This window comes from Podarcis cretensis, assembly GCF_951804945.1.
Source record: "Podarcis cretensis genome assembly, chromosome: 16".
Taxonomy (NCBI): domain Eukaryota; kingdom Metazoa; phylum Chordata; class Lepidosauria; order Squamata; family Lacertidae; genus Podarcis; species Podarcis cretensis.
This window is the reverse complement of record NC_137186.1, coordinates 383449-410825: the sequence shown is the minus strand read 5'-3', so window position 1 is coordinate 410825 and position 27377 is coordinate 383449. Positions and strand designations below refer to the sequence as shown.

General features: G+C 51.9%; 1 protein-coding gene across 1 annotated transcript in view; it reads left to right on the top strand.

Moving 5' to 3' along the window:
- Positions 1–27377, top strand: part of KIRREL1 (kirre like nephrin family adhesion molecule 1) — a 114800-nt gene that overhangs the window by 54144 nt on the left and 33279 nt on the right. Inside the window, exon 2 of the mRNA XM_079958017.1 lies at positions 25135–25284. Coding sequence (XP_079814143.1) covers positions 25135–25284 — 150 coding nt within the window. The remainder of the gene's footprint in view (positions 1–25134; positions 25285–27377) is intronic.

Genomic DNA, 27377 nt, shown 5'->3' with positions numbered 1-27377 from the left:
CTCCCTACTTTCTAGGGATGCTCTTCATCCCTTGCAAATGAAATGGAAGTGAGCCACATGTTGGAGCCATCCTAGTCTTGTGCGGGAGGGAGAAACGCTTTTTAGAGACTTCAGGCACGTCGCCTCTTCCTGCTTCTCGAAACGGGAAAAAGTCCAGTGCGCTGCAACCTTTCTTCCTGGGGGAGCCACTGCCCCCCCCCCCCGGATCCTGGCGCTTGCTCTTTCCTGAACCTTTCCCACCTCTCCCAATTCCCTCTGGGAGGTGAGGCCGGGTGTCCCACCTTGGCCCAAGCCATTAACAGGGCGTGCGCGCTCCTCGTAGGGCCCCAGAGTGCGCCAGCTTTTAAGCTTACACCGCACTCTTCAACAGGCACAGTTAGGGAGCAATCTATTTTTCATGGCCCTCAATCCGTCTCCCCGGACTCTTTCTCTCTCTCTCTCCTTCTTCTTCTCCATCTTGGCAGGCAGTGGGGGGGGGCTGTTGGGGGTTCCTGCATATTTAATTGCGGCACGTTTACAAGCCTGATCCCAGCGCCCTTTAATTATTTACTCTTAATATCCATACGGCCTTGTTGCTTTGCCTTTAAATTAACATTTCCTGCCCTTCGTCTCCCGGGCAAGACGCAGCGCACTCAAAATGCAGCGCTGGGGAGATCCTGGAGGCCTTTTCCCAAAGACGAGGAGGGCTGGGGGTTTTGTGGTGGGCCTTGCCCCCCCCCGACACAAAGGGTCACGGAACGGTAGCCCTCGAAGGGACCCAAAGGGCTCATCTAGTCCAACCCCACGCAGTGCCTTCCCTTTTGCCGTGCTCTGACCCGCAGCCCCACTTTCACACAGGAACAGGGTGGCTAACGGGGTCTCCAAGCCCAGCTGGGAATGGACCGTTCCTGATGGAGAGCAAGGACAGAGGGAGATGCTGGCCGTTGCCAAGATATTTGAGAAGCGTTCCAGAGGAGAAACAGCCTAAAAGGACAAACCTTGTTCTGTGCTGCTTGGGACCTTGAAAGTCATCTCCTCCCAGTGCACACTCAGCTTGATGCAGAATCTCTAAAAAAGACAGGACCCTCACATTATATGCAGTTTTTGTTCAGTTTCTCTCGGTGAGGTATTAATCAAGACTGATAAAGGACTTCTTCGTGCAGTGCGTAGTTAAACTATGGAACCCCCTCCCACAAGAAACTGTGGAGGTTTTAAAAGAGGATTGGGTAAATTCATGGAGGAGGAGAGGGCTATCAGCAGATGATTATGCTCTGCTTCCACCTTCAGAAATGGCAATGTTTCTGAATACAGTGGTACCTCGGGTTAAGTACTTAATTCGTTCCGGAGGTCCATTCTTAACCTGAAACTGTTCTTAACCTGAAGCACCACTTTAGCTCATGGGGCCTCCTGCTGCTGCCGTGCCACTGGAGCACGATTTCTGTTCTCATCCTGAAGCAAAGTTCTGAACCCGAGATACTATTTCTGGGTTAGTGGAGTCTGTAACCTGAAGCGTCTGTAACCTGAAGCATCTGTAACCCGAGGTACCACCGTACTGGTTGCTGGAAACCGCAGGTGGGGAGAAGGTTCTTGTGCTCGAATCCTGATTGCGGGTTTCTCCTTGGGGCACCTGGCTGTCCACTGTGAGGGCAGGAGGCTGGGCCAGATGGGCTATGGGCCTGATCCAGCAGCCAGGCTCTTCTGTTGTTCTGGTGGAACCTCCCGGTGCAGAGGCAGTCTATCTTGACCCCCACATTCTATGGGGCATTGGGTCACTGTGGACTAGGAGAAGCAGTGAGGTGGCCCAGCAGGCTCTTCCGATGTTCCTGCTTGGAGATGCCCAACTCTCCAAGGGCGGCGGAGACCCTTTCGTCCTTGCCTGTGACATCTTTAGGTTTCCCTGGTTGGAGATGCGAAGTGCTGTGGCTGCTCCCTTCCTGCCAAGCAACCCCAGACGCTGATGGAGGAGGTTTGGGGGGGAGCCATGGGGCTTCTCCAGAGGAAGGAAACAAGCTTTTCCCCAGCCACAATTGCTCCCTTGAAGTTTATCTTGATATATCTGCATATGGTTATTTATTGTTGATGGGCAGGCTTCTTTCCAGGAGGAGTTAAGCTTACAGGGAGGGAGGGAGAGGCAGAATCATAGGGTTGTGAGGGACCCCCAAGGGCCATCCAGTCCAACCCCTGCAATGTGGAGACCGCAGTGGATGCACCACTTGCCAGAGGCAGCCTGCAGCATGTTGTGTTAGCACGGAGGATGCCCCAATGAGAGTGCTGGAATGACACTGAACAACAAGCAGGAAGCCCTGGTTCGAATCCTGAACACTTTAGGTGGGTTAACTTCAGTCAAACAACTCACCTCTCTCTTCCCCCAAACTGACCCTCACAATTCCTTGTTCCAGGGAATAATAATACTGCTCTACATTGCAGGGTTTCTTGTAAGGGTTGTTGAGGTAGTTGGAATGCTTTTAAGCACAAATTGCTGTGTGCTACCTTTCCAGGTGGGACGCGGGGGGCGCTGTGGGTTAAACCACAGAGCCTAGGACTTGCCAATCAGAAGGTCGGGGGTTCAAATCCCCATAACAGGGTGAGCTCCCGTTGCTCAGTCCCTGCTCCTGCCAACCTAGCAGTTCGAAAGCACGAAGTACAAGTAGATCAATAGGTACCACTCCGGCGGGAAGGTAAATGGCGTTTCCGTGCGCTGCTCTAGTTCGCCAGAAGCGGCTTAGTCCTGCTGGCCACATGACCAGGAAGCTGTACGCCGGCTCCCTCGGCCAGTGAAGCGAGATGAGTGCCGCAACCCCAGAGTCGGCCACGACTGGACCTAATGGTCAGGGGTCCCTTTACCTTTACCTTTCCAGGTAGGGCTGCCGATGCCTCTTCCCCAGGAGAGTCACTGCTGCCAGTCAGTGTAGACAATACTGAACTTGATTCAGCACAATGCACCTTCCTCTGTTGTTGTTTTAGTTGGAGCCTGATATTAATGCCCATCTAAATGAGCAACAGAGACATAATTAGTTATAGTTGCTAGGTTTGCAATATCCCGCAAGAGGACAGTGTGGTGTAGTGGTTAGAGTGTTGGACTAGGATCTGAGGGACCAGGGTTTGAGTCCCCTCTCAGCCCTAAAGCTCAGTGGGTGTGATGTTTGCACCAGTCGCTGCCTCTCAGCCTAGTCTCCCTCGCAGGGTTGTTGTGGGGATTAAATGCGGAGGGGATGACCCACCTGAGCTCCTGGAAGAAGAAGGTGGGAGATCGGTGCAAGAGATAGAAAATTAAAATAGGCAGGCTCTTGAGTTGCACAGAATTCTTTGAATCTGGCCCAATAACTCCTGAATATCTCCTCCTCCTCCTCTGCTTTGCAAAAGCAAAAATAAACTGAAGGGGATACAAAACCACTGAGATGGAAATTAACTGGGAGGGGGGCAGGTTCAATGCTTCAGACCCTCCCCCCTTTTTTCCAACTGAATGAATGTGTCCCCTTAACTGCAAAGCACCCCTCTGTCCCCCCCAAAACACACACACACCAATTACACTCTGGCTGAGAGGGGAGAGAAATCTCACAGCCTCAGAGTTAATCCGCCTAGAAATATCTTCCATTTCCTGGGGATTTTCCTACTTTCCCTTTTGGCCTAAAGTACTCAAGTCCTTAAAATGGTCATCAATAATCCTCTCTCCTCTCAACCTCCCCCTCCCCGCAGTGTGTGTGTCCCCCCCCCCCCCAAATCCTGTCCCAGTTGCTGCCTGACTGCTTCTTGGTGGTGGGCGAGAGAGAAAGAGAGCTCTGCCTTTGGACCATTTGCCTGTCGGTGCCACAGGGGCCACGCTTCAACCCGCGGTGCCTTAACGTGACGCGGGCACATGCTGCTCTGTGCATCGTAGAACCATGGAGCTGGAAGGGACCCCGGGGTCATCTAGCCCAACCCCCTGCTATGGAGGGATCATCCCCAGCCTCTGCTTAAAATCCTCCAAGGAAGTGACGTCCACCACCTCTCAAGGGAGTCCATTTGAAAACCTCCAACGAAATCATAGGATTCTAGTATTGCAGAGTTGGAAGGGTCCCCCAGCGGTCATCTAGTCCAACCCCCATCTGAAATGGGAAGATTGACTTCTTCCACATGCAGAGGAGGAATTATGTGGCCCCTGCCAGAGTGCCAGGGTCCAGGAGTCCTGGCAGGGCCGAACCCCCAAACCCCGACAGCCATATATTCCCGCGATTATCTCTCGTTTTATTTTTATTTAAATTTTAGTTCCAGTTGAATATGTTGCTATTTACGAAAGGCCGTGGTGGGAGGCGGAGAGAGACGCATTTCTTAGTATAACCACGAGATATTTGCATCCGCGTGTCATTCCTGATATCGCTCACGAGCCCTTTTTTCTTAAAGCTCGCTCTAATTTCTGTCTCTCCCCCTTGTTTGTTTTGTTTTTTGAGTGCGAGGATAATTATGTGCGGACGGAGCTGCTTGTAATAACTTTGCATTAGAGGATAGACGCAAATACACACACACCCTCAGCAAAGCACAGCGGATCTCAGGGTGGAGGGGATTCCAGTCCCACTGCCTTTGAGAATCTCTCTCTGCAGCGGCCACAAGTCACTTGCCGGATCTTGGCCTCGCCTGCCCCTAGATATGGGGGTCCCAGCTAAGAGGTGGGTGCAAATATCCCTGCCGGCAAGGAGAGGAAGGATCATTGGGGCTGGGGCAACATTTGCAAGGTTAGGGGACTGCTTGAGTTTTTGGAAGAAGGGCAGGGGCCGCCTCCCTGCCTGAGTGACCTTTCAGGGGCCGCGTGCAAAAGTGCTGGGTCCTCCGTGCTTTAGAAGAAGGACCAGGTGATTCTAGGATCAATGATCTATGGAAGCTTGTGAATGCATTTTGCTGGGAATCGCAGGATGGTTGGAGGGGAGCTTCTCTTGTGCTCAGATCCTGCCCCTGGGCTTCCCAAAGGAGGCATGTGGTTGACCATCGCGAGCGGAAGAGGCTGAACTAGATGGGCCCCCTCTGGCCTGATCCAGCAGCCTGGCTCTTCTTCTTTCCTTATGGAACCTCCAGCTCCAGAGGCAGTCTATCTGCATTCCTAGGTTCTTGGGGGTATCTGGACATCCAGGAGGCTGGCCGAGATGGGAGTCCTTTGGCCTGATCCAGCAGCCTGGCTCTTCTTAGATCCATCATTTCCCTCTGCTCTTTCCTCACACTCCCTTCTTACCCTCCGTTCAGACAGGCAAGAGGCATCCCCTCTCTCTTCATGTTCTAGGACACATTCCAAACAGGCAGAAAAGAAAAGAAAACACCTCTGGGTAACTGTTCCCTCATGCCTTCTATTTATAACAAACACCCCTTTAGATATTTGAGCTGCTAGAATTTTTATGGTTCGGCACCTGTGGAACTCCCAGCCACAATAATTCTGCCAAGGAATCTTTAGCTGTGGTTCCTGAATGGCAGGGGGTTGGACTAGATGGCTCTTGGGGACCCTCACGACTACTATTTTCTGATTCTGTAACTCAGAATTCCTCAGGGAGACCCTTTCTTTCTGCTACTCGTTCCCTTAGAATACTTTCAAAACTTTCCAGGAACCCGGTGGGAATCGGCACAGGCGTAAGGTTGATTGCAACCCTTTAAAGAAGGGGTCAGCAAACCTTTTCAGCAGGGGGCCGGTCCAGTGTCCCTCAGACCTTGTGGGGGGCTGGACTATATTTTGGGAAAATAAATAAATGAAGGAATTCCTATGCCCCACAAATAACCCAGAGATGAATTTTAAATAAAAGGACACATTCTACTCATGTACTGTAAAAATATGCTGATTCCCAGACTGTCCGCGGGCCGGATTTAGAAGGCAATGGGGCCGGAGCTGGCCCCCGGGCCTTAGTTTGCCTACCCATGCTTAAAGCATTGAACCCTTCATTTCACCCCCTCACAACAACCCTGTGAGGTAGGTCACGGTGAGAGGCAGTGACTGGCCCAAGGTCACCCAAATGAACTTCATGGCTGAGTGGGAAGACTTGAACCCTGCTCTCTTGACCTGGGTCCAGCCCAGTACTCTAACCCCCATGCCACCACTGGCTCAAGTGGAATGGATCCTCCAGTTTCTGGGTCAGTCTATCTGTGCATCCCAGGCTCCGCAGAGGAGGGCTGCTGCTGCTGCTGCTGCTGTTCTTCCAGGTTATCATTAAATTTACTCCCCTCTCTTCACCAGCAGCAGCCGGTCCCAGGGCAGGATGCAACCATTTTTAAAGCTGCCTCGGTTCATTTTTGAAAACGGCATCATTCTCACTTTCCAGCTCTGCAAAGGAGGAGTGTGAAAGGGAACCGGGACCGGCAGCGACCCGGCCATTAAGACACAAATGATCCGAGCTAAAAGCAGCTTCGGGGACAGAAAGAGCAGCTGGAGAGATCGATAGATTAAGCGGCAACAGAATCGAAAGCTTCTGCTTTCTCTCCAGGGGAATCTGGGTTTCCGTTATTGGGGAAAGTCTGATGCTGTGCTAGTTAGATCTTTGGAGCGTCAACAGAGCCGGCTGCTCCTGCTCCTGCACCAAGCTATGCCCCATTCTTCCTTCCTATCGGAGAAATGTAGAGCTGAAAGGGACCCTCAAGGGTCATCTAGTCCAACCCCCACACACACACAAAATGGAGGAAGCACAGCTAGATCTCCAACACTGACTGGCAGCAGCTCCCCAGAGTTTCCAGAGTCCTTTCTCTCCTCTGCCTGGACTTTCCGCATGCAAAGCTGTGGAGCTTACCTTAAAGTAAGGCTCCAGTCCTCATGGTTCTGAAGCCCTGATTGAAACAGGAAATGCAGGAAGCTGCCTTCTACTGAGTCAGACCCTTGGTCCACCTAGCTCAGTATCATCTACACAGACTGGCAGCTTCTGTCCTAGGTTTCAGGTAAGGGACAGAGCCTACTTGGAGAGGCCACTGCAGGTTGAACCCGGGACATTCTGCATGCAAGGCAGGTGATCTGCCCTGAGCAAAGGCCCTTCCCTTAAAAATAAAGCAAGGCCCATTATAAAATCCAGTAAATCAGGATAATAAAAACAGGAGTCCGGCCCTAAAAGGGCCCAGTTGTGGATCAGAGATACCTGCCCCAAATATATGTCTTTGCAGGGCATTTGAAGCAAGACACCTGCCAGGCCCAGCAGAGGGAACGGCCTTCCCAGGGGATCAGAGTGATCTTCCGGGTCTACACTGGGGTGTTCAAGCAGCCAGTGGGCGCAGTGGTCAGGGCATCCACAAAGTCCTGGGAGACCAGGGTGCGAATCCCCACTCAAAAGCTCCCTGGGCCAGTTCCTGCTTCTCAGCCCAGCCTACCTCACAGGGCTGTTGTGAGAATGAAATGAGATGCGAGGAGGAGCCCGTGTGCCACCTCAAATTCCTCCAAGGAAAAGATGGGACATAAACAAAGGGCGTGCCTTCTAGAGAAACCCACAAGCGGAAAGCTAGCAGTGATTTGAGGCCATGCGGAGGGTGGCTTCTGATTTCTGGGTGCCCTGAACAGAAGTCGAGGGTCCAGGGCAAGGGAAGGAAGGGTCCCCCTCTATTCTGCCATGGCCAGACCCCACCTGGAAGGCTGTGTCCGGTTCTGGGCGCCACAATATAAGAAGAGAATTGGCAAGCACAATTCAAAGTGTTGGTGCTGACCTTGAAAGCCCTAAACGGCCTCAAAGGCCCAGTAGACCTGAAGGAGCGTCTCCACCCTCATCGCTCAGCCCGGACACTGAGGTCCAGCTCCGAGGGCCTTTTGGCGGTTCCCTCCCTGTGAGAAGTGAGATTTCAGGGAACCAGGCAAAGGGCCTTCTCGGTGGTGGCCCCCACCCTGTGGAACGCCCTCCCACCAGATGTCAAAGAGAAAAACAACTACCAGACTTTTAGAAGACATCTGAAGGCAGCCCTGTTTAGGGAAGCTTTTAATGTTTAATAGGTTATTGTTTAATAGTGTTCTGTTGGAAGCTGCCCAGAGTGGCTGGGGAATAAATAATAAATTATTATTATTATATTATTATTATTATAAGCTGGAAGGTGTGCAGAGGAGAGAGACCAAGAGGACAGAGGAAACCAAGCCTGAAATAGTTTGAGGGAGTTAGGTATGTTTAGCCTGGAAAAGAGGAGACCGAAAGTAGTTAGGAGAGGCATCTTCAAATATCTCCAGGGCTGTCCCATGGAAGATGGAGCAAGCTTGTTTTCTCCTGCTCTGGAGGGCAGGACTCGAACCCATGGCTTCAGGTTGCGGAATAACTTTCTGACTGTAAGAGCTACCTCTTCATGGAAGGTTTTTAAAGAGAGCTTGGATGGCCGCCTGACAGGGATTCTTTAGTATTGCGATCCCTGCCTTGCAGGGGTTGGGCTAGATGACCCTCGGAGAACCCTTCACGATTCCCTGGCTCTATCTATGAACTCTCCCCAGGCAGCCAATTAGCGGTTATTTACAAGCCCTTGTGTGTGTGTGCTGTAGCTCTGAGGCGTCCATTTGTCAAAAGCAGCATTGGAAGCCCCTGCTGCCTCCGCCAGCCTTTCCGGGGAATTTAAACACCCCTCTCAGCTTCCTGACATGCAGAGGTTGGCAGTAACTCAGGTTTACGGTGGACCACGAGTGCCTGACCTCTTTGTCAGATTTAAGAGCCGGGCAGCGGGAGAGAGAGACAGAGCCAGAGCCTGACCTCCTGGCTCCAGCAGATCTTGCCCATATGAATTGGTATTTGCCCGCAAAAATCCCATGAGCCGTAAACAATGGATGAGCCGTCTTCAAAATCGCTCCCCCCAGGCAGCGCTGGAGAAGCCAGGGGTGGTTTGTCCTCAGGAAAGGCTCTCCATGGCCATTTTCCTTTTTATAGAATCACAGAATCGGGGGATTGGGAGGGTACCCCAGGGGTCATCCAGCCTGACCCGCCCCCCGCAATGCAGGAATCCCAGAATCTGGGTCTCAGGGCTGCTTGAAACCCTAGAGAGCTGCTGCCAGTCAGTGCCCAGCTAGGGTAGCCTCCATGGAAGACAGGGCTACAGCTGGCCGCCTACCACGCGATGTTCTTCCTCCGCAGTCAGAGGCAGTAAATGCCTCAATACCAGTTTCTGGAAACAGCAGGAGTGGAGAGGGGTCTTGGGTTCAAATCCTGCTTGCTGGTTTCCCTTGTGTGAGAAGAGGGTGCTGGGCTGGAAGGGCTGGCGAGAGCCCACAGCTCCTTTGGATCTGCTCAAGAAATGCAATGTGGGCCAAATCGGAAGGGCAGGTTTCGTATGCGGTCTGCCGGGTTGCCCACCATTTTTCAAGGAGGTCCGCAGGAACCTTTCGTGAAAATTGGTGGCCTTCTTAGACAGCCCTTCCCCACATACATGTTACTTGCATGTTGGGTGGGGCACATTGGGGTAAATGCCCCCCATCGCGAGGGTCTCTCCTGGGGGTTCCCTGGAGCTCAGCTGGACTGAAGATTGTGGAGCTTTTGGACTACCTTGGGAAAGTGGTGGACTCTCCTTCATTGCAAGTTTTTGTTTAAGAAACAAAAATTTTATTCATTACATGTAGACATACGACATGCAACAGTTACATAAAATGAGAATTAAAATAAAACAGCAGTATATGCTCCAACAAACGTTTCTGACGACAGTAACAAAGTTGGGTTAAAGTACGTATCTCTTAATTCCTACAGATATGAAATGATGTGTAATAACGCATATGCTTAGGTTGTTGACTATTAGGAAAAGGTATTTTGTGTAACCATCTTAATTTATAAGGATTTCTTTCATTGGAGGTTTTTAAAGAGTGGATGGCTGGCCAACTATCCTGGATGTTTTAGCTGAGATTCCACAAGACTGTCAAACCAATAGTTACGTAAATTCAACTAACAAATATACCCACAACGTAACTGGCTGTGTTTAACTATATAAATTCTTTATACATCATATAAACACAACTCTTTTCACATTATCTAATTGAGTAGAAGCAGTTAAGGACCAACACCGGCATACAGCAACTCTATTTTGCAAAGGCACAAGTTAAGATCTTCCGTATCCTTCATCTGATACCTGCACACAGCAGCTGCACAGGCAGATGTGGAACATTACAAAGAAAAGTTCATCTTTTGCAAGTGCTGCTCCTTAAAGTTGTGACGTCTGACACTTGTATTCGATAAGACTTACATGGAACACAAAAGCTTCTATTTGGACATTACATATAGAAGAACTGATCTATTTGTATTTCCTGTTCTAAATGTTGGTCCTTAACTGCTTGTGTGTATATTTGTTAGCTGAGATTCCTGTATTTCAGGGGGTTGGTCTAGATGACCCTTAGGGGTCCCATCCAGCTCCACAGTCCTCTGACCCTACGCCCTGCCTTCCCATGGGCTTCCAGCTCTGCCTTCCTGGGTCTCCCCACCCCTGCCTTGCCCTCCGGCCTCCTTTGGGTATTATTTTCAGCCTTTTCAAAATGCCTGCTCCCCCACCCATTCTTTTTAAAACCTGAGCTGCTTCCGGCAACCAGCCGCTTTCGGCAGCCAGCACTGCTTCCTTTGAGAGGCTGGGCGCTTTTCATAGCCCCAAGGAAGAGTTTCTTCTCCCTCTTCTCCTATTTTGTGTCTGAGTCAACGCAGCGCTCCAGGGCTCAGGGCGTGTTTTTTAAGCTGTCACAACCAAGGAGGAAGGTGTAAAGGGCCTCGCGGATTTGGGGGGGGGGTGGCAGTGGCAGGTTCACAGCAACACAGGAAGTTGCCTTCCGCTGAGCCCAGCTAGTCCAGATTTTCTTGCACTGACTGGCAGCTCTCCAGGCTTTCAGGCAAGGAGCTTCTGCCATCCCTACCTGGGGATTGGGGCCTTCTGTGTGCAAAGAAGGGGCTCCGCCACTGAGGAGCTGTGTCCTTTCCCCCTAAACAATAAAACAAGACGCTAGTCCTCATGGATCCGAGTCCGAGCCTAGCGGCTTCCTATGTCCACCAAGCCCAGCGACTTCTACTGAATCGGGCCATTGGGGCACCTCACTCAGTGTTACGGACCCTGGCCAGCAGCAGCTGTGCAGAGTGTCTGACATGGGGGCTTTCTCAGCCCTGCCTGGAGATTGAGTCTGCATGCAAAGGAGGTGCTTTTCCTCTCAAAGCTTAAAGCAAGGTTCTAGTCCTCATGATTCTGATTTAAATAGGACTGCCGGAAGCTGCCTTCTCATCTCGGTCCGCCTCACGCAGCGCTGACCCCTCCAGGGGTCTCAGACCGATGGGCTTTCTGAACCCTACCTGGGCATTCTGCATGCCAAGCAGGTGTTCTTCGGCTGAACCATGGCCCTGAACACTTAGCAGCCCCCACCCAAGGGTGGCAATTTGGAAATGGCAAAACCCCGGAGAGCTTCTGGACTCTTCTGCAGCAAGGCTGTCCTGGTATATCTTGAAAACTATGGGGAGGGGGGAGAGCCTACCCCACCCCCACGCCGTTAAACCACATTTAAATTCATTAATAGCCTCTTACGAAGCGCAGGCATTTTATTCTCTCTGCCCCCCCACAAAACCTCCTTGGTTGTCTTTGAGCAAAGTGAATATTCTTCTTCTTCTTCTTCTTCTTCCCCTCTGTTCACCCTCCTCCACATCTCCCTGCCGGAGAAATAGTGTTTGCTGCTGACAGAGGCAGAGGAAGAATGGAGAGAGATAAGAAGCAAGAGGAGGATGGAGGGAGAGAGAGAGAGGGAGGGATGGGACATCGGCGGAGGAGGGATGGCGAGAGCGCAGAGCTGGCGGAGGAGAAGAGAGAGCGAGAGGGAGCAAGGAAGCTGCAGAATCTTAATAGGGTTTCAAAGGCCGGCCGGCTGCCTTGCCGCTGGCAGTGCCCCCCCCCATCCCCGTTCCTGTTTGTGAAGCAGGAGGGGGCTGGGAGGAAAAAGGGGGGCACGTCTAGGGTCAAAACGCTGGGTCCCCAGCTGCCAGGGGTGGGAGGCAGCAGGAGACGCGGGGCAATTCTTTCCAATTACTCACAGCACAGCAGAAATACAGGGCAGTTTTCCATTCTGCTTGCCAGTGCAGTGGGAGAGGGACACCGGGCAATTATCCGCCCACCCCTTGGCACTGAAGTGGTGGGGGGCACGTGGGGCAATTCTTTCCTGTTAGCGCAGGGAGAGATGCGGGGCAATTCTCTTTCCTTCCCCCCACCCCCTTCGTTCCTTTATTTCCTTTTCTCTGAGGAGCCCAAGGTGGTGTACGCACTTCTTCCCCTCCTCATTTAATCCCCACAACAACCCTGAGAGGCAGTGACTGAGCCCCACACCCAGTGGGGAGATTCACACCCTGGTCTCTCTCAGGTTCTAGCCCAGTGCTCTAACCACTACACGACCGCTGCCCCTGGTTTGAAGGTATTAAGTTGTTCCCAAAGTTTCTTCTGCGCAGAGCCGAGCCCCTGACTTGGGCCCGTTCATTCCAAAGAGTATAACTTAGTGGGATATTAGTATTTTTATTCAGAGCCGAGTCCGCCCCCCCCCCTCGTCCACCACACCCACCCACACATCCATCGGGGAGCAGCGAACGGCTTGCGGGAAAAGGCTTAAATTTAAAAGCAGGGAGAGAGAGTCAGGGAGGGAGTCTAGCGCAGGGAGATTTAGTTCCATCTGAAAGCTGTCTGTGTGAATAAAAGGCTTTTTTTTGAATCCTGAGTTTAATAGCGAGAAGAGAGAGTGGGAGAGAGGAGCCGGGAGCCCCGGGGGTTTAATCAGACCTTCATTTGATAAATAGAGGGAGACAAGGCCTCCAGTGGGCGCCCCCCCCCCTCTCGCCATCTCTCCCTTTCCTCACCACCCTCCACCCACCCAGATGGGCTCTCTCTCTCTCTCTCTCTCTCTCTCTCTCTCTCTCTCTCTCATCACTCTCTTCCTGGTCTTTTGGCCAAGGGGGCGTGATGGGTGCTCTCCCCCCCCAGCACCCCTCTCTGCTCGGCTCCCCCCTCTCTCGCTCAGCCTCCCCTCGCACTCGTGGGCAAGGGGGCGGGCAAGGAGGCCCTGGCCCATCTTTGGAGCTCTGCGAAAGAGAGAGAAGAAAAGAAGGAAAGAAGGAAAGAAGGAAAGAAAGAAGGAAAGAAAGAAAGAAAGAAAGAAAGAAAGAAAGAAAGAAAGAAAGAAAGAGGTGCATCTTCATGCACACAGGCCCAAGAAGTCTTGGTTTTATTTGAGGAGCCCGGCAGGAGGAATATTTTTTCGCAACCATAGAGAGAGGCCTGCAGATAAGGAGGTCTTGCCAACCTAGTGTTCTGTCTCTGAATGAGGATTTCGAGAGTGAACTCCGCAAACTGGTTTTCTCCCTGCGTGGGACTTTCCTCACTCAGCTGCAACAATAAAACTCCCTTGGCCCTGCCAATCGATCGGACCAGAGGAGGGACCCATCTCACTCCAGGATCATGTTCTCGCAGCAGCTGACCTGATACAACAACAGCGACTCTCACAGCAAATGCTGCCCCAAGGTAGACTACCTTAGAGCCAGGAGGCTCCATTAATCTGGCCCAGGCTTCGATGCTGGTGGCAATGAGTCCCACCAACACTTGTGGAGAATGGGGCTTTTCCTGCTTGCCTCTCCTGAAAACTGCCGCCTACCACTTCTGCTGGCTAAATCCTGTTTCCAGTAGGATGATTCATGGAATCAGAGTTGGAAGGGACCCTGAGGGTCATCTAGTCCAACCCCCGGCAACGCAGGAGTCACATGAGACAGAGGAGGCCATTCCCTCCTCCAAACCTCTCAAGAAGGGTCACTCTTGGAAGGCAGACAGCAGAGGTCTCCTTATAGCCTGTGACTTCACCAAAGTCCAGAAATCGGCATCTTGGGAACCTTAGTTCTCATTCCACCCGCCGACCCCCCGCTTTGTGTCTGTAGTCCTTATGATTGGAAAGTTAGGTTTGCTTGTGTGTGTGTTGGGCTGCCCATTGCCAAGGCCTGAGTTTCTCCTTGACCCACAAATCGTGCTGCATGGGGGGGGGGCTCCATTTGCCCTCAGAAGCCCAACCCTGCTCTGAAAGGGGGGGCACGGAAAGGGCTGGCAGAGCGAGTCTGGCACAGAAGGCTTGAATAATTTAACTCGCTGCCACTTTGCGACGTTCGGCGCTGGGCTGAGGTGAGGCCAAACACAGCATGCCTTTTAAGCAGACACACTTTTCTGGAAGGAGCAGGGCCCCCCTCTTCCCTCCTCCCCCCACCCCTCGCTCCTTTAACATAATGGCTCCGCTCAGCGACAAGGAAACACTTTTAACACACTCGGACGCTGCCGCCATCGCGACGCAGCCAGTCAGCCGACTGTTCTGCAGCCTCTGCCAAACCAGAGGACTCCCCCTCTCCCCCAAAGGTGCCACTTGCTGGCGCTGACATCGCTCTGGCTTCCTCTTGAGTCACAGAGGCAGGAAGAGGGGCGAGGGTTGGGGTTCCCCAGCAGCGTGGGGGGTGGAGGCGGCTGCACTGTGACTTCATGCAACTCCAGGATGGGAATGCAGGGCCTCCCATGGGGGGGGGCAGCGTGATGACAGCCTTCCTTTTCTATTCATATAGGAAGATAGCTAGAATAGCATCAGCCCCGCCCACCCTTGGGACTGTGAGGGGGAGGGGCTTGTAGAGATGGGCGGAGCAATGGATTCTGCTCCATCTCAGTCTTACAGCGATAGGTCCTTTTCTGTTCGTGTGGATTCTGTCTTTGGAAAGATCGCATTAAAAGTCATTCTTTGAGCAGTACGCATTGTGGGGTTGCAGCCAATGTCCTGCTCAGAGCAGAGACAGCAAACGTTTTGAGAAACTAATCTACGCAACTCCTCTTAATGGTTGTAAGTTGTTTAAGATTGTTTCTAATATGGTGCTTTCATGTTGTGAACTGCCCTGGGACCTTAAGGTGAAGGGCAGGTAATCGATCAATCAATAATAATCTTAGATCCTTGAATTTCAGTGGGTCTGCTCTTTAAGAAGGACTTAGTCGGGTGCCACCCTTTGTATGTATGTTTTACGTAAACAACACACTTTTAAAACATAAAATGACACTTTTTGGTGCTTTTAAATGCCGCCGCCCGGAAAGCGCCTGCTATTCCCAGCCTCTCTCAGGTAAAGTAAGTACATCTCTGCAGAGTTGCAGGATCCCTAACAGTGTGCAAAGCTTTGGGGAGTCGTGTAGTGGAGCCCCTGCTTTGCAGGCGGAAGGTCCTGGGTTCAGTTCCTGCTGGCATCTCCAGGTAGGGTGGGGAGAGACTCCTGCCTGGAATCCTGGGGCGCTGCTGCCAGTCAGTGCAGACAGCACTGAATCTGATGGGCCAATGGTCTGCCTCGCTATCTGGCAGCTTCCTGGGTGTTCCTGCGTGTTCCCAGTGGTGAGCAAGTGGAAGGGCTTTGGGTTGGGCTGGTCTGCTGCGGAGAGCCGACGCCGCGCATCTCCCCGTCCACCCCAGTCCCTTGGGGCTGAGAATGGAGCAGCCCCTTCATTAGGTCTTCATGCATCTCCCCCCCTCCCTCCCTCCCTTCACCCTTTGGGGAAGACGGAGCATTCCCAGTCCCCTCCTCCTCCTCCTCTTTGCTGGCCTCTGAGGCTTTGTTCAGCCTACTTCTAAATGTCTTGTGCCGCGCCAGGGCTTCCCTGCGGATCACGCGGCGTGGCCTGTCACGGTGGCACAGCTGCCGCAGCCCGGTGGCACTTGCACAGCCGCGAGGCGCCCTGGGCGAGGCGCCAGGCTCTTTCCAGTAACCTTCAAAAGGGGGCCACTGTGGCAGGGGCTGACCCGACCCAGAAGCCCATCTGCATAGCATTCGCATCCATTCGGGATAACTTGCCGCCCAAAGATGGCTCTTTTGGTCCTTTGGGCCTCTTGCTGATGCCGACTGGCAGGAGGTAGGAGGGAACCCAGTTTAGCACCGAAGGAGGGTCCGTCTAGCTCAGTATTAATCATAATAATAATAATAAATTTTATTTATACCCTGCCCTCCCCAGCCAAGACCGGGCTCAGGGCGGCTAACAACCAATAAAAAACAAGTTGATTGAAATGCAACTTAAAAAACAAGATTAAAATACAACGTTAAAATGCAGCCTCATCACACGAGGAGAAAGGAAAAAGAAAGAGGGGGAAGGGATCAAGTTGATTCCAAGCCAAAGGCCAGGCAGAACAACTCTGTCTTACAGGCCCTGCGGAAAGAAATCAGATCCTGCAGGGCCCTGGTCTCATGAGAAAGAGCATTCCACCACAGGAGCCAGTGTTGAAAAGGCCCTGGCTCTGGTTGAAGCCAATCTAACTTCCTTAGGGCCCGGGACCTCTAGGGTGTGGCTCTTTATGGACCTTAAGGTCCTCCGTGGGGCAGACTGGGAGAGGCGGTCCCGTAGGTACGAGGGTCCTAGGCCGTATTGTCGACCAGCACCAGCTCTCCTGGGCTTTGGGAAGAAGTGTTTTCCTAGCCCTGCCTGGAGGTGTCCGGGATTGGACTTTCTGCATGCCAAGCAGGGGCTCTGCGTGCTTATCTACAGCAAGGGTAGCGCCGTGGACTGGTTGGATGCAGAGGAATGGTGTGGGGCACTAGCTGGGGAGCCCCCAAGGGAAGACGGCTCAGAGCCCGAGGGAGAAGACGGTGTCAGAAGCTGAAGCAGGAGAGGCCAAGAGGCAGAGGCCGGGGCGTCTGCTGCCACTAGCTGCCCTCCCTGCTGGTCTCCCAGGACCAGAAGAGGTATGAAGAGGGAGGAGCAAAGGCAGCCCCTGCAGGGAGTCTCAGATTGCTTGGGAGGAAGGACCAGGGTGGAGGTGATGGGAGGCAGCAGCCGTGGGAAGGAGAGGACCTTCTGCCTCCCCGACTGCCTCATAAGGGCAGGACCTTCCAAGTAGACTTGCCGAGCCCATTAGTCCTGGCGCTGTTGAGCAGACCAAGTTTCCTCTAATAAATCATCATCATCATCATTTATCATTTATACCCCACCCATCTGGCTGGGCTTCCCCAGCCACTCTGGGCGGCTTCCAACCAAATATTAAAATACAGTAATACAGTTAACTTCACTTATTCCATTTGATTTTTTCCCCTGACCTGGTCTTAAAGTACGTTTTCAAGCAGAAGAGCAGGGTGAGCCCATATAAAGGCCAGGGTAAGAGTTGGACTTTTGGCGTAAGACGAAAGCTTTGCAGAGACAGCTGCTGCAGGCCAGCCACATCTAGAAAGCCCCGCGTTGGCCACGGCCTTTCTCAAGTCAGGTTCTAGTCCTCATGGTTCTGAGAAGAGCATTCATTTAGACAGAAACGTGGCAAGAAGCCTTATACACACCCTTGGGCACTGGGGATCGGCAGGGGTATTCTGACACTGCAGACAGGATCCTATCCCCAGCTCTGCCTGAAGACAACACTGAAACCTTCTAGATGCAAAGCAGGTGCACTCTCACGCTTCCGGCCCTTCCCAGTCTGAAATGTCGGGAGGTCTGAGATGAGAGTGTTCTTCCCCCACAGTTGGTAGGTCAGCTGACTGCATGACTTAGGTCACATTCTGGCCCAGGGGCTGCCCAGTTGCTGACTCCCCAGCTGCCTGGGGCTCTCTTCTCTCCCCGCTTCCATGTGAGTCTCTAAGCTCCGAGTTTCTGGAGCGAGAATCGGAGTCTTTGTACATAAATGATTTCTTGCGATCTGCCTTAGCCATTATTTTCTTCTTTGGCTCAATAATCGATACGGCTGCGGTGTTTTCTCTTATCTGGGAAGAAGCGACAACAGGGCTAAATGAACTCCCTCTGCAGTGTGTTACTCATCATGTATATAACTGTTCTGTTTGCAGAGGGAGCCTGATTTGTGGGTTGCTGGAATACCAGGAGTGTTTTTTTACCTGTGTGTGTGTGTGTGCAAGAAGCAGGGCGGGCGACGGGAGGGGACGCCTGGCACTTGCCATGCAGAATGCATCACGCACACTCCCTCTTGGCAGTTTTGCAGGGTCCGGTGCAGGTTTTTTTTATATATATATATAAAGCTCCTGCCTTTCACAATAGCCCTGCAAGGTAGATCATGACAATCGCTCTGTTCTGTTCCGACACATTCCTGTGTCTAGTTTTAAAAGGACCTTCACAGAGTGGAGCATTTCAGGATGGTGAAGGGTGTGGAAAATAAGTTCTGTGAGTAAGTGCTGAAGGACCCACCTTCTGTGTGTCTGACCATGGGTGTAGGCAGGGAGGGGCAGCTGCCCCCCCCCAAAAAAATCAATGAAAATACATGGCTAACTGAGGTTCTGCCTGTCCCGCCCCCCAACAAAAACCCTGGCTATGCCCATGTTTCTGACCCAATGGGGCTTTTCTGATGTTTGCAAGGGGGAACCAGAAGTTGTTGGACTCCATCTCCCATCATCACACCTGGAGCTCCTGGGAGTTGTGATCCAGCTATCTGGCGCCATTCCCCATTTCTGCTTTTAAAACCTCGCTGGTGAGCAGCATTTGATGCCTAAAGGCCAGCGTTTCTCCTGGAATCAGGGAGTGGTGAGCCTTGGGCCTTTCAGGCTTCAGGGCTTGCAGCACCCGCCTCCCCCCTGGCTGGAGTGGGGAGTCCAGCCACATCTGCTGGGTCCGTGAGGTCCTTCTCATGCTCGTTTTCTTCCCGCATGTTCCTTCGGCTGGCAGGCAGGAGGTGTGCGCGCTCAGAGAGCGAGAGCGAGAGAGCGATGGCAATGTACCTAATACACACACAAACACGCTCCATATCTTTCGCCGCCAGATATTAACAGGAGTTTTCCTCCTCATTGCGCTCCCATTCCGGGGACATGCTTCACCTGTTCATTTCCGCCTGCCGAAGGCCCTGCGTTTTCGCCCCATTAAAAATGGCGGCTGCTCCCCGCCTGCCTCTTCCAATGGGTTGAATCTTGATTGCCGCCCTGCTGTTCCGGGTACCAGCTTGGAAAGGCTGATAGCGTTGTTCTGCAGAGTTTGGAAATTCTGGAGAATTAACAGGGTTGGAGCAGTTGAACGTGCGCTTTCCACGCTGGAAGGAAATGTGCCTTTTTGGTATTCTTGTTTTATTTTATACGTTTGGAGGTTTTTAGGCGGCAGGAGACGTGCGAGGGGGAGGGATGCCCTCTGGCAAGCACCTTCTGAAAAGGGTTCCTGGTGCCTCTTACTCTCTCTGAGCTGAGCAGATGAAGAAGCCTGCACATCTTTTCATCTGACAATTTTTTCGTTGGATGCGTATGCATTATTAAGGCCTGGAAAGGGAAGGGAGGAATAAATGGCTATTCTCTCTGCCTCCCTCTCCTCGCAAACCTTATTTCTGCCTGCTCTTTAGCTATGATTACAGTGCGGTTTATCATTTTAATCTGCTTGAAATGTCATCGGTACGAGGTGTAATTACGGCAAACCAACAATGGCTCCTCTCCCTCTCAGTACACACTTGCGTACTGTACACATACACACACACACACACACACACACACATTCTGCAACATTTCTCGAAAGGAGCCTGAATGGAATTGAAGACTCAAAAATGGGGGACTGGAAAGAACCCCGTTTTCCCTGTCGACATCCAAACCTAAGAAGAGCCTGGCATCAGGACAATGGCAGCTCATCCAGTCTGGCCTCTTCTTCTCACAGGGGCCAAATACCATGAAGATCTTAGGACTCCAGATAGACAGCCTCTGCACCTGGAGGTTCCATAAGGACAGAACAAGAGCCTGGGCAAAGGCGGCCCATCTGGTCCAGCACCCTCTTTGCGCAGTGGCTGACCAGTGGCTCCAAAGTGGCAGACGCGTGGGCACCCTGCCTGCTCTGCCACTTCCGCCACTGACACCTGAGAAGCACCCAGTATTGGCCACAGCACTGTCCTTAGCATATGCGCCACCAGGGTGCAAAGATCTGCCCAGCGCCCCCAAATTTAGTTTAGCCCCCAAACTGGTAGCTTTTATGATGATATAAGAGTTAATTTTGCGTGCACGGTGCCGCTGTGAATGCCAAGCACCGCCGCTGGCACAGTGCATCTTTGGTAAATGAGCAAACAAAGTTGGAAGTCCTTTAGTGAAACAGTAGGTATACGTTCGGTAATACCTAGGTATATATGTATTTTGTTTTTCTAGCTTGATCAAAATTATTTATTATTTCATAACAGGTAGATAGTTAAAACCTTAGGTGGCTTCAGCAGCAGGTGCCCGGCGCCCCCCAGAATTCGGCGCCTAGGTGCCCCACACCCCTTGCACCCCCGGGGAAAGACAGCCCTGATCGGCCAGGATCATGCCCAAAATCCTGCAAGATCTGGCCTGAAATTGGTACTGGTGCCACTTCAGTGGAGGCAGAAGGGCAGGTGGAGAAACAGGCATGGTGCTGCAGGTGGCAGGACAGGGCAAGGTGGCATTCTGCCCCGGAAAACTTGCAATCAGGATCCGGGCACCAGAGCCCTCTCGCTTCCTGTTGGGTCCAGCGACTGGTATAATGTATTCAGAGTGTGACAGAAGGCCATTGGGACTGGCCCAGTCTGAGAACAGCCAAAACAGTGGTGACACATTCACTTCTAAGAAGCCCCGTTAAAGGTCCATTCATTTCACATGGTCTACTCTGAGTAGACAGTTCGCTGCTTCCTAGCCAAGGATCTGCTGCTCCTGTGATCTCCTCTCCTCGCTCTTCCTCCCTCTCTGCTCTGATCTTTCCCCCTCCTTGCAGCCTCCCCACCTGCTCTCTTGGCGTGCCTGGCGTCACTTTGATCTCCCCTGCTCCTGTCACCTTCCTCCCTCTGAGCTCCTTCACGTCTTTCTTTCTTTCTGTTTTCTCTCTCCTTTCTGTTCCTGGCAGGCCTGCCTCCCCCCTTCCCCCAATGTCACTGAAGGGTCTCTCCAATTAGAGTTGGGGGAGACACACTTGCACAAACTCACACAAAAGATCAAAGGACTGCATAAAGTTTGTGTGAAATCCTATTGAATTCCCCGTATGGTTTGGAAGACTCCTCCCAACCTGCGAGTCGCTGGTGGGAAACTAGGATGAGATTAAGGAGGCGGAGCAGTGGGAAGGGGGGAAGGAGAGGTCTTTGGGTAGCTGCCCCCTCCAGCCTCCGCCCTGTGGGGTGGAGATCGCCCAGCTGCAGAACTCCAAAAACCCAGCAAAGCTCAGAGCAAGAAGGGGGGAGCTCCTTTGGTGTTAGCCGCCCTGAGCCCAGCCTTGGCCGGGGAGGGCAGGGTATAAATAAATTATTATTATTATTATTATTATTATTATTATTATTATTATTCCTCCAAGGACAACCGGGCTGTGGGTGGCGGTGGTTGGAGAAGTTAGCGTTTCTAACTCTGGAATATGCATCCCAGAATGAACATGAGAACTCCAAAACCAGCGTGATCAAACATTCCAAAAAGACTGGAGTAAATTTATAGAATACAGTGGTACCTCTGGATGCAAACGGGATCCGTTCCGCAGCCCCGTTCGCATCCTGAAGTGAACGCAAGCTGCGTCTGCACATGTGTGGGTCACAATTCACTGCTTCCGCATATGCGCGTGAGGTCATTTTGAGTGTCTGCATGCGCGAGTGGTGAAACCCGGAAGTAACGCATTCCGTTACTTCTGGGTCGCCGCAGAGCACAACCCGAAAATGCTCAGCCCAAGGCTACTTCAACCCGAGGTATGACTGTCCTTGAAGGGCAATTGCAAGCGATTCACAACAGTGGCAGGACTTAATGAAGGAGACTTGTAACAATGATGATATATACCTTTTTACATATTGGTTAAAAAGTTTTGATAAATGAAGGAACATCACTGTAAAGAGGAAGAAGTGCAAATGCTATTGTATAAAAAAAGAATTAAGGTGACCATGAGATGGATGGGTGGAAGGTCAACTGTTTATTTGAACAAATAATATGGAAAATATGAATGTCTTTTAATAGTATAAAATGGAAACTTAATAAATATTATATATATATATATATATATATATATATATATATATAAAAAAAACACAGAATGAACATAAGAGCAGCCTGCTGGATTAGGCCAAAGTGGGCCCACCCAGTCCGGCCTCCTGTTCTCCCAGTGGCCAAGCAGATGCCTCAAAGGGAAACCTGTAGAGTGCAAGAAGAACTCTCCCCTCCGGCCATTTCCAGCAACTGCTGTCCAGAAGCAAGGCTGCCTCTGACTGTGGAGCCATAGCAGAGCCATCCTGGCTTGGAGCCACCGGCAGCCCTCTCCTCCTCCTCCTCCTCCTCCTCTTGAAGCCCTCCAGGTTGGTGGCCATCGCTGCCTCCTGCAGAAGAGAGTTCACAGAACCCTAGAGCTGGAAGGGACCCTAAGGACCATCTAGTCCAACCCCTGCAGCCGCCGTCCCACACGAACCTGCAACCCCCCTGGTGTTATCGGCACCAGCTCTAACCCACAGAGCCAACGTCCACAGTTTATGTGCTGTGTGAAGAAGGACTTTCTTGTATCTCATCTTCGTTGGGTGCCCACCAGTTTGAGCATTATGAGAGGGGAAGAAAACTTCCCTCCACCTGCTTCCTCCAGGACACATAGAATTTTATCAGCTTTGCCTCTCACTCGCCTGTTCCCCGCTGGGAAACCTTGCCGTTCTAGCCCTCGAAACGGCATCCCTGGCTGGTCTTGCTGCCAGGTTTGTGACAGCTGGCCATTCTTTGACTTAGCAAACTGAGTGGGAAGTCTTGAGCCCTGGTCCTAGCCTGACACTAACCACTGCACCGCACTGCCCACTTTCTTTTTTTAATTTTTGCTCTCTGCTTTCAACTCAGAAGACAACACCCCACCCCCTTCGCCCTCCCTGGGCCATGAGGAGCTTGAGAGGCAAAGCAGAAGGAAAGTTCCTGGCCTGTTTTATCACCAAGGACATTTGCATGACAGGGGAATCTTTGTCTGCTCCTCCTCCTCATTTCCGCTTTACATAACACCAGGCCAGAGAGAGAGAGAGAGAGAGAGAGAGAGAGAGAGACCCTGCTATCTGGTTTCCCACAGGCAATGCTTGGCCACTGTGAGAACAGGATGTTGGCCTAGATGGGCCCTCTTTGGCCGGATCCAGCAGCCAGGATCTTGGCCACCAAGGCTGCCCTCTGCCCTTCGCAGCAGGAGGTGGCCATGCTTCTGATTGCCAGTTGCTGGAAGACGCCAGAGGGGAGAGTTGCTCTTGTCCTCGGATCCTGCTTGTGGGTGGCCTCCACGAGAGGAGGACGCTGGACTGGATGGGCCCCCTTTGGCCTGATCCAGCAGGTTCTTCTCACGGTCTCCCAGCCTGTCCTCATTTCCCCCTCAGTCACCCTGTGATCCTTTATCCCTCTCTGAAGACTTGTCCGCATTCACTGGTGCTGTAGCCTGTCATCGAGTTTAACTGACTAGATTAATTGATTTTTTATATAAAAAAACCTTAATCAACTCAAAAAGCATCTCCAATGAATTGGGCAACATGTTGGTGTGTTGTGATTTGGGGTTTTTTAAAGCCCACCGCAAATTATTTTTGATACAAGGACTTGCTTAAAAAAAGCAAACGCCCTCTGGGCTTAGAGCCTGCAGGTGGGATGGATTCGTTGTTTGAGAGCCAGTGTGGTGTCCTGGCGAGAGTGTCAGAACGGGCGCTGGGAGAGATCAGGGTTAAAGTGCCCCACTCAGTTGTTATGCGGAATTAAAGAGGAACAAGATGCTGGCAGTGATTGCAGACAAGATCTTTTCCCCAGCCCTGCCTTGAGTGAGATTCTGCCTGGGGATTGAGCTGCCCAGATGGGCAGGGTATACTTCCTCCTCCTCCTCCTCCTCCTCCTCCTCCTCCTCCTCTTCCTCCTCCTCCTCCTCCTCCTCTTCTTCTTCTTCTTCTTCTTCTTCTTTTTCCCACTAAGCTACAGACCTTCCCAAACAGCAGGGTGAGAAGCTGCCATCTACTGAATTGCTCCCATGAGATCAGTCTTACTTGCACTGACTGGCAGCAGTGGCTCTCCAGGATTTCAGGCGCGGGGGGGGGCATTCCCAGCCTGACCTAGAGATGCTTTTGGCTGGTTGATCTGGGGACCTTCTGCATGCCAAGCAGGTGATCTGCAGAGGAGAGCCTCCGCAGCTGGGCCAGACCAGGGTGGGGAAAGAGGGATTAAAAACAAACAAGGGTCACTAGTTTCATTGGGAGGGATGGTGGCTTTGGGGCTGAATTTGTTGCGTCGATTCCAAAACAACTCTCCCAACCTCTGAGTGCAGGCTGCCAGCCTGGGCTGGGGAGAAAAACTGCTCCTCTCCTCTCCTCTCTCCAAGAATCTGCCTACTCCCATTTCTTTTTCCTTTTTGTGACTTCATTTGAAGTCGGTGGGCAATGCAGCCGGTTCTCTCCCCCCGGAGCCCGCCCAGAGAGGCTGGCGTTGGGGAGGGGCCTTCTCCCCGCTGCCGATCAATCTCCCGGTAACCCCAGGGCTGGCGGTTCATTTGGGTGCCATGTGACGGCCGCGGCTGCTCTAGATAAAAAGAAAGGGAAAAATCTACCGCTATCGACCTGATCTCTCTCTCTCCTCCCGGGCCGAGAGAGAGGGAGACGGGGGGAGCGAGCTGCACTTTGCACCCACAAGCCGACGGAGAGCGGGCGACGCGGGTGCTGTCAGGCCCAGGGAGGTGAGGGGGGCAGCGTCTGTGCATGCATCGACTTCTGCTGGTGTCGGGTCCCCATTAGCGCCTGCGTCTTCTGGTGGTGGAAGCAGAACAGCAAAGTGTGAAGGAGTAAAAAACCAAAGTGTTGGGCTGCCTGGTGCTTCCCTGTTTGCAATGCCGCAATGCCCTTACACCACTTTGTTAACAGCACACTTAAGAGATAGCGCTGCCTGGTGGCGGTTAGAGGGAAAAACATGCACGAGGCACTTCAGTGCACTTTGATGTTGCTCAAGTACCCCTACTGCTCCTCCAGCAAAGGCAGAAAAGCTGCTGTCAACTTATTTCTTACGTTTATTTATTGGTTGCCCTCCTGCCCCATCATTTCTACTCCCAGGAGCTCCAGGTGGCAGACGTGGTTCTTCCCCATCTCTTTTCATCCCTACTACAACAACCCTGTGAGGTAGGGCTGGGCTGAGAGGCAGTGACTGATCCAGGGTCACACCCAGTGAACTTCGCTGCCCAAGGGGGGATTTAGAACCCTGCTCTCCCCCAGGTCCTAGTCCAACTCTCTAACCATTACGCCACCACTGGATTAATAATAATTATGCTTTAATTAAAGCAGTCAGACGCATATTGATAGAACAATAACAGCAGTGATAAGACTTCCTACGGTATAATCTGGGGTCTGTTCTCAAACTCTCTTTCTCTCTCCAGTTCTGCAGACCCGCTTTGTCGAAGAGCCTGAGGACCAGACGGTGGTGGCCGGGCAGAGGATTGTGCTCTCCTGCGTGGTGCTGAACTATTCCGGGATTGTGCAGTGGACGAAGGATGGCCTCGCCCTGGGGATGGGGCAAGGCCTCAAAGGTAGAACCAGAGAATTGGGCCATCGGAAGGGACTCCTAGGGGCCATCTAGCCCAACCCCTTCCTTGCGTTATGTGTGTGGTGGCACTGGAGGTGACCTGCACTGTTATTTTTGTCCTGCGAAGGAGCTTTGCTTTGCACCCTGAATTTTTCTTCTCTGGGGCTGCGAAATTGCCTTTTTGGTGGGTCCTGGCTGGCAACGTTGTGCTTTCAGCTGGCTTCCCAAAGCAACGCTCGCCCTCTTTCCCTTCCAGTCTCTTCACCTCCAGCCTGGCTGTGACATGGAGGACGGCTGGAGCTCAGTGGGGAGAGCATGTGCCTGGCATGCAGAAGGCTGCAGGCTCAATCCCCACTGGCAGCGTCTCCAGGCAGGGCTGGAACTCTCGCCTGCCTGAAACCTGGGAGAGCGGCTGCCAGCCAGTGCGGACAATCCTGAGCTAGGGAGACCCGTGGCCTGACTTGCTAGAAGAGAGATGATCTTCGCCTTTCAAGCACTCTTTTTTATTTTTCCAGTTCATCAATACCTGTCTTTTTGCTGGACTAAGAGAGTCCATTTGCACTGTCCCTTTGTTAGCATTTCTTGGGTATATAATTCAAAAGGATATTTTTCCTCTGCAAACTTTAGATTCTTCCATACAGTCGTGTTGATCGTTTCTATTACCCTCTGCCAAAAAATTACCAATAGAGGGCCTTGTAAGAAGAGAGGATTTAAAGAAGTATCGTCTCCCACCCCCTTTATGTGCCTCAAGGTGGAACTCTGGACCAGTGAGATCCATCTGGTAGTGAGATCCATCTGGCTTGACCAGTGGGATCCATCTGGCTTGACATTGTCTACACCATGTCCAAAGTCCATTTTGGGGGGCAGTTGGTTTAATCTGGTTCCTGTGGGTAAAATCCTTAAAAAGCCTCAAGAACCTCAACCTAAAAGCAACTTCAATCCCAAAAAAGATCAACAACTTTGGGGTAAAATCCTTAAAAAAGTTCAACAAGGTTAACAACTTTGGTTGGCCCTCACTGCCCTTCACTTCATCAAATCTGGCCCTCTTTGAAAAAAGTTTGGACAACACTGAGCTACATGGATTGGCAGCACCTCTCCCTGCTTGTCATGGGACCTTTATTACACAAAGCAGACATTCTGTCATATCTATTATTTTTATAATTTATACCCCGCCCATCTGGCTGGGTTTCCTCAGCCACTCTGGGTGGCTCCCAATTGCATATTAAAAACACAATACAGCATCAGACATTAAAAACTCCCTAAACAGGGCCACCTTAAGATGTCTTCGAAATGTCAGATAGTTCTTTATCCCCTTGGCATCTGGTGGGAGAGCATTCCACAGGGCGGGTGCCACCACCGAGAAGGCCCTCTGCCTGGTTCCCTGTAACCTCACTTCTCACAGCGAGGGAACCGCCAGAAGGCCCTCAGAGCTGGACCTCAGCGTCCGGGCAGAACGATGGGGGTGGAGACGCTCCTTCAGGTCTACTGGGCCTTTGAGGCCGTTTAGGGCTTTCAAGGTCAGCACCAACACTTTGAATTGTGCTCAGAAACATAATGGGAGCCAATGTAGGTCTCTCAAGACCTCCTTGTTCTGAAGCAAGGGCAGAGGGAGCTGCCTTGGCAGAATCGGGCACTTGAGCCAGCCAGCACAATATTGTCAGGCAGGCGGCATGGCCAGCCCTAGATTGAGATGCCAAGCGGTGGAGCCTGGGACCTTCTGCATGCTGAGCAGGTGTCCACCTTGCCCTGTGGCTCCTCTCCTCCCACTCCTGGGGCAGAGGGTTGTCATCTTCCCTCTGCGCATAGGAATTTTATGATTTCAAGAAGCCTCCCTTAGTCTCCCTCCTCTCTCTGCTCTGGCTGCCCCATTGAGTGTGCCAACAGCGCCACCTACTGGGAGAGGGCGTGGGCATCCCACACCCTTCTTTCCAATTTCATTCTTGATTTTTTTTTCTTTTTTAACGCTCTAGCTTTAATTTTGGGACAGTTATCGCCTTGCAAAATGGATCCCCCAACTTTATTTCATTTCACAAAATGATCAATAAGAATTACCGTATTTTTCGCTCTATAACACGCACCTGACCATAACACGCACAT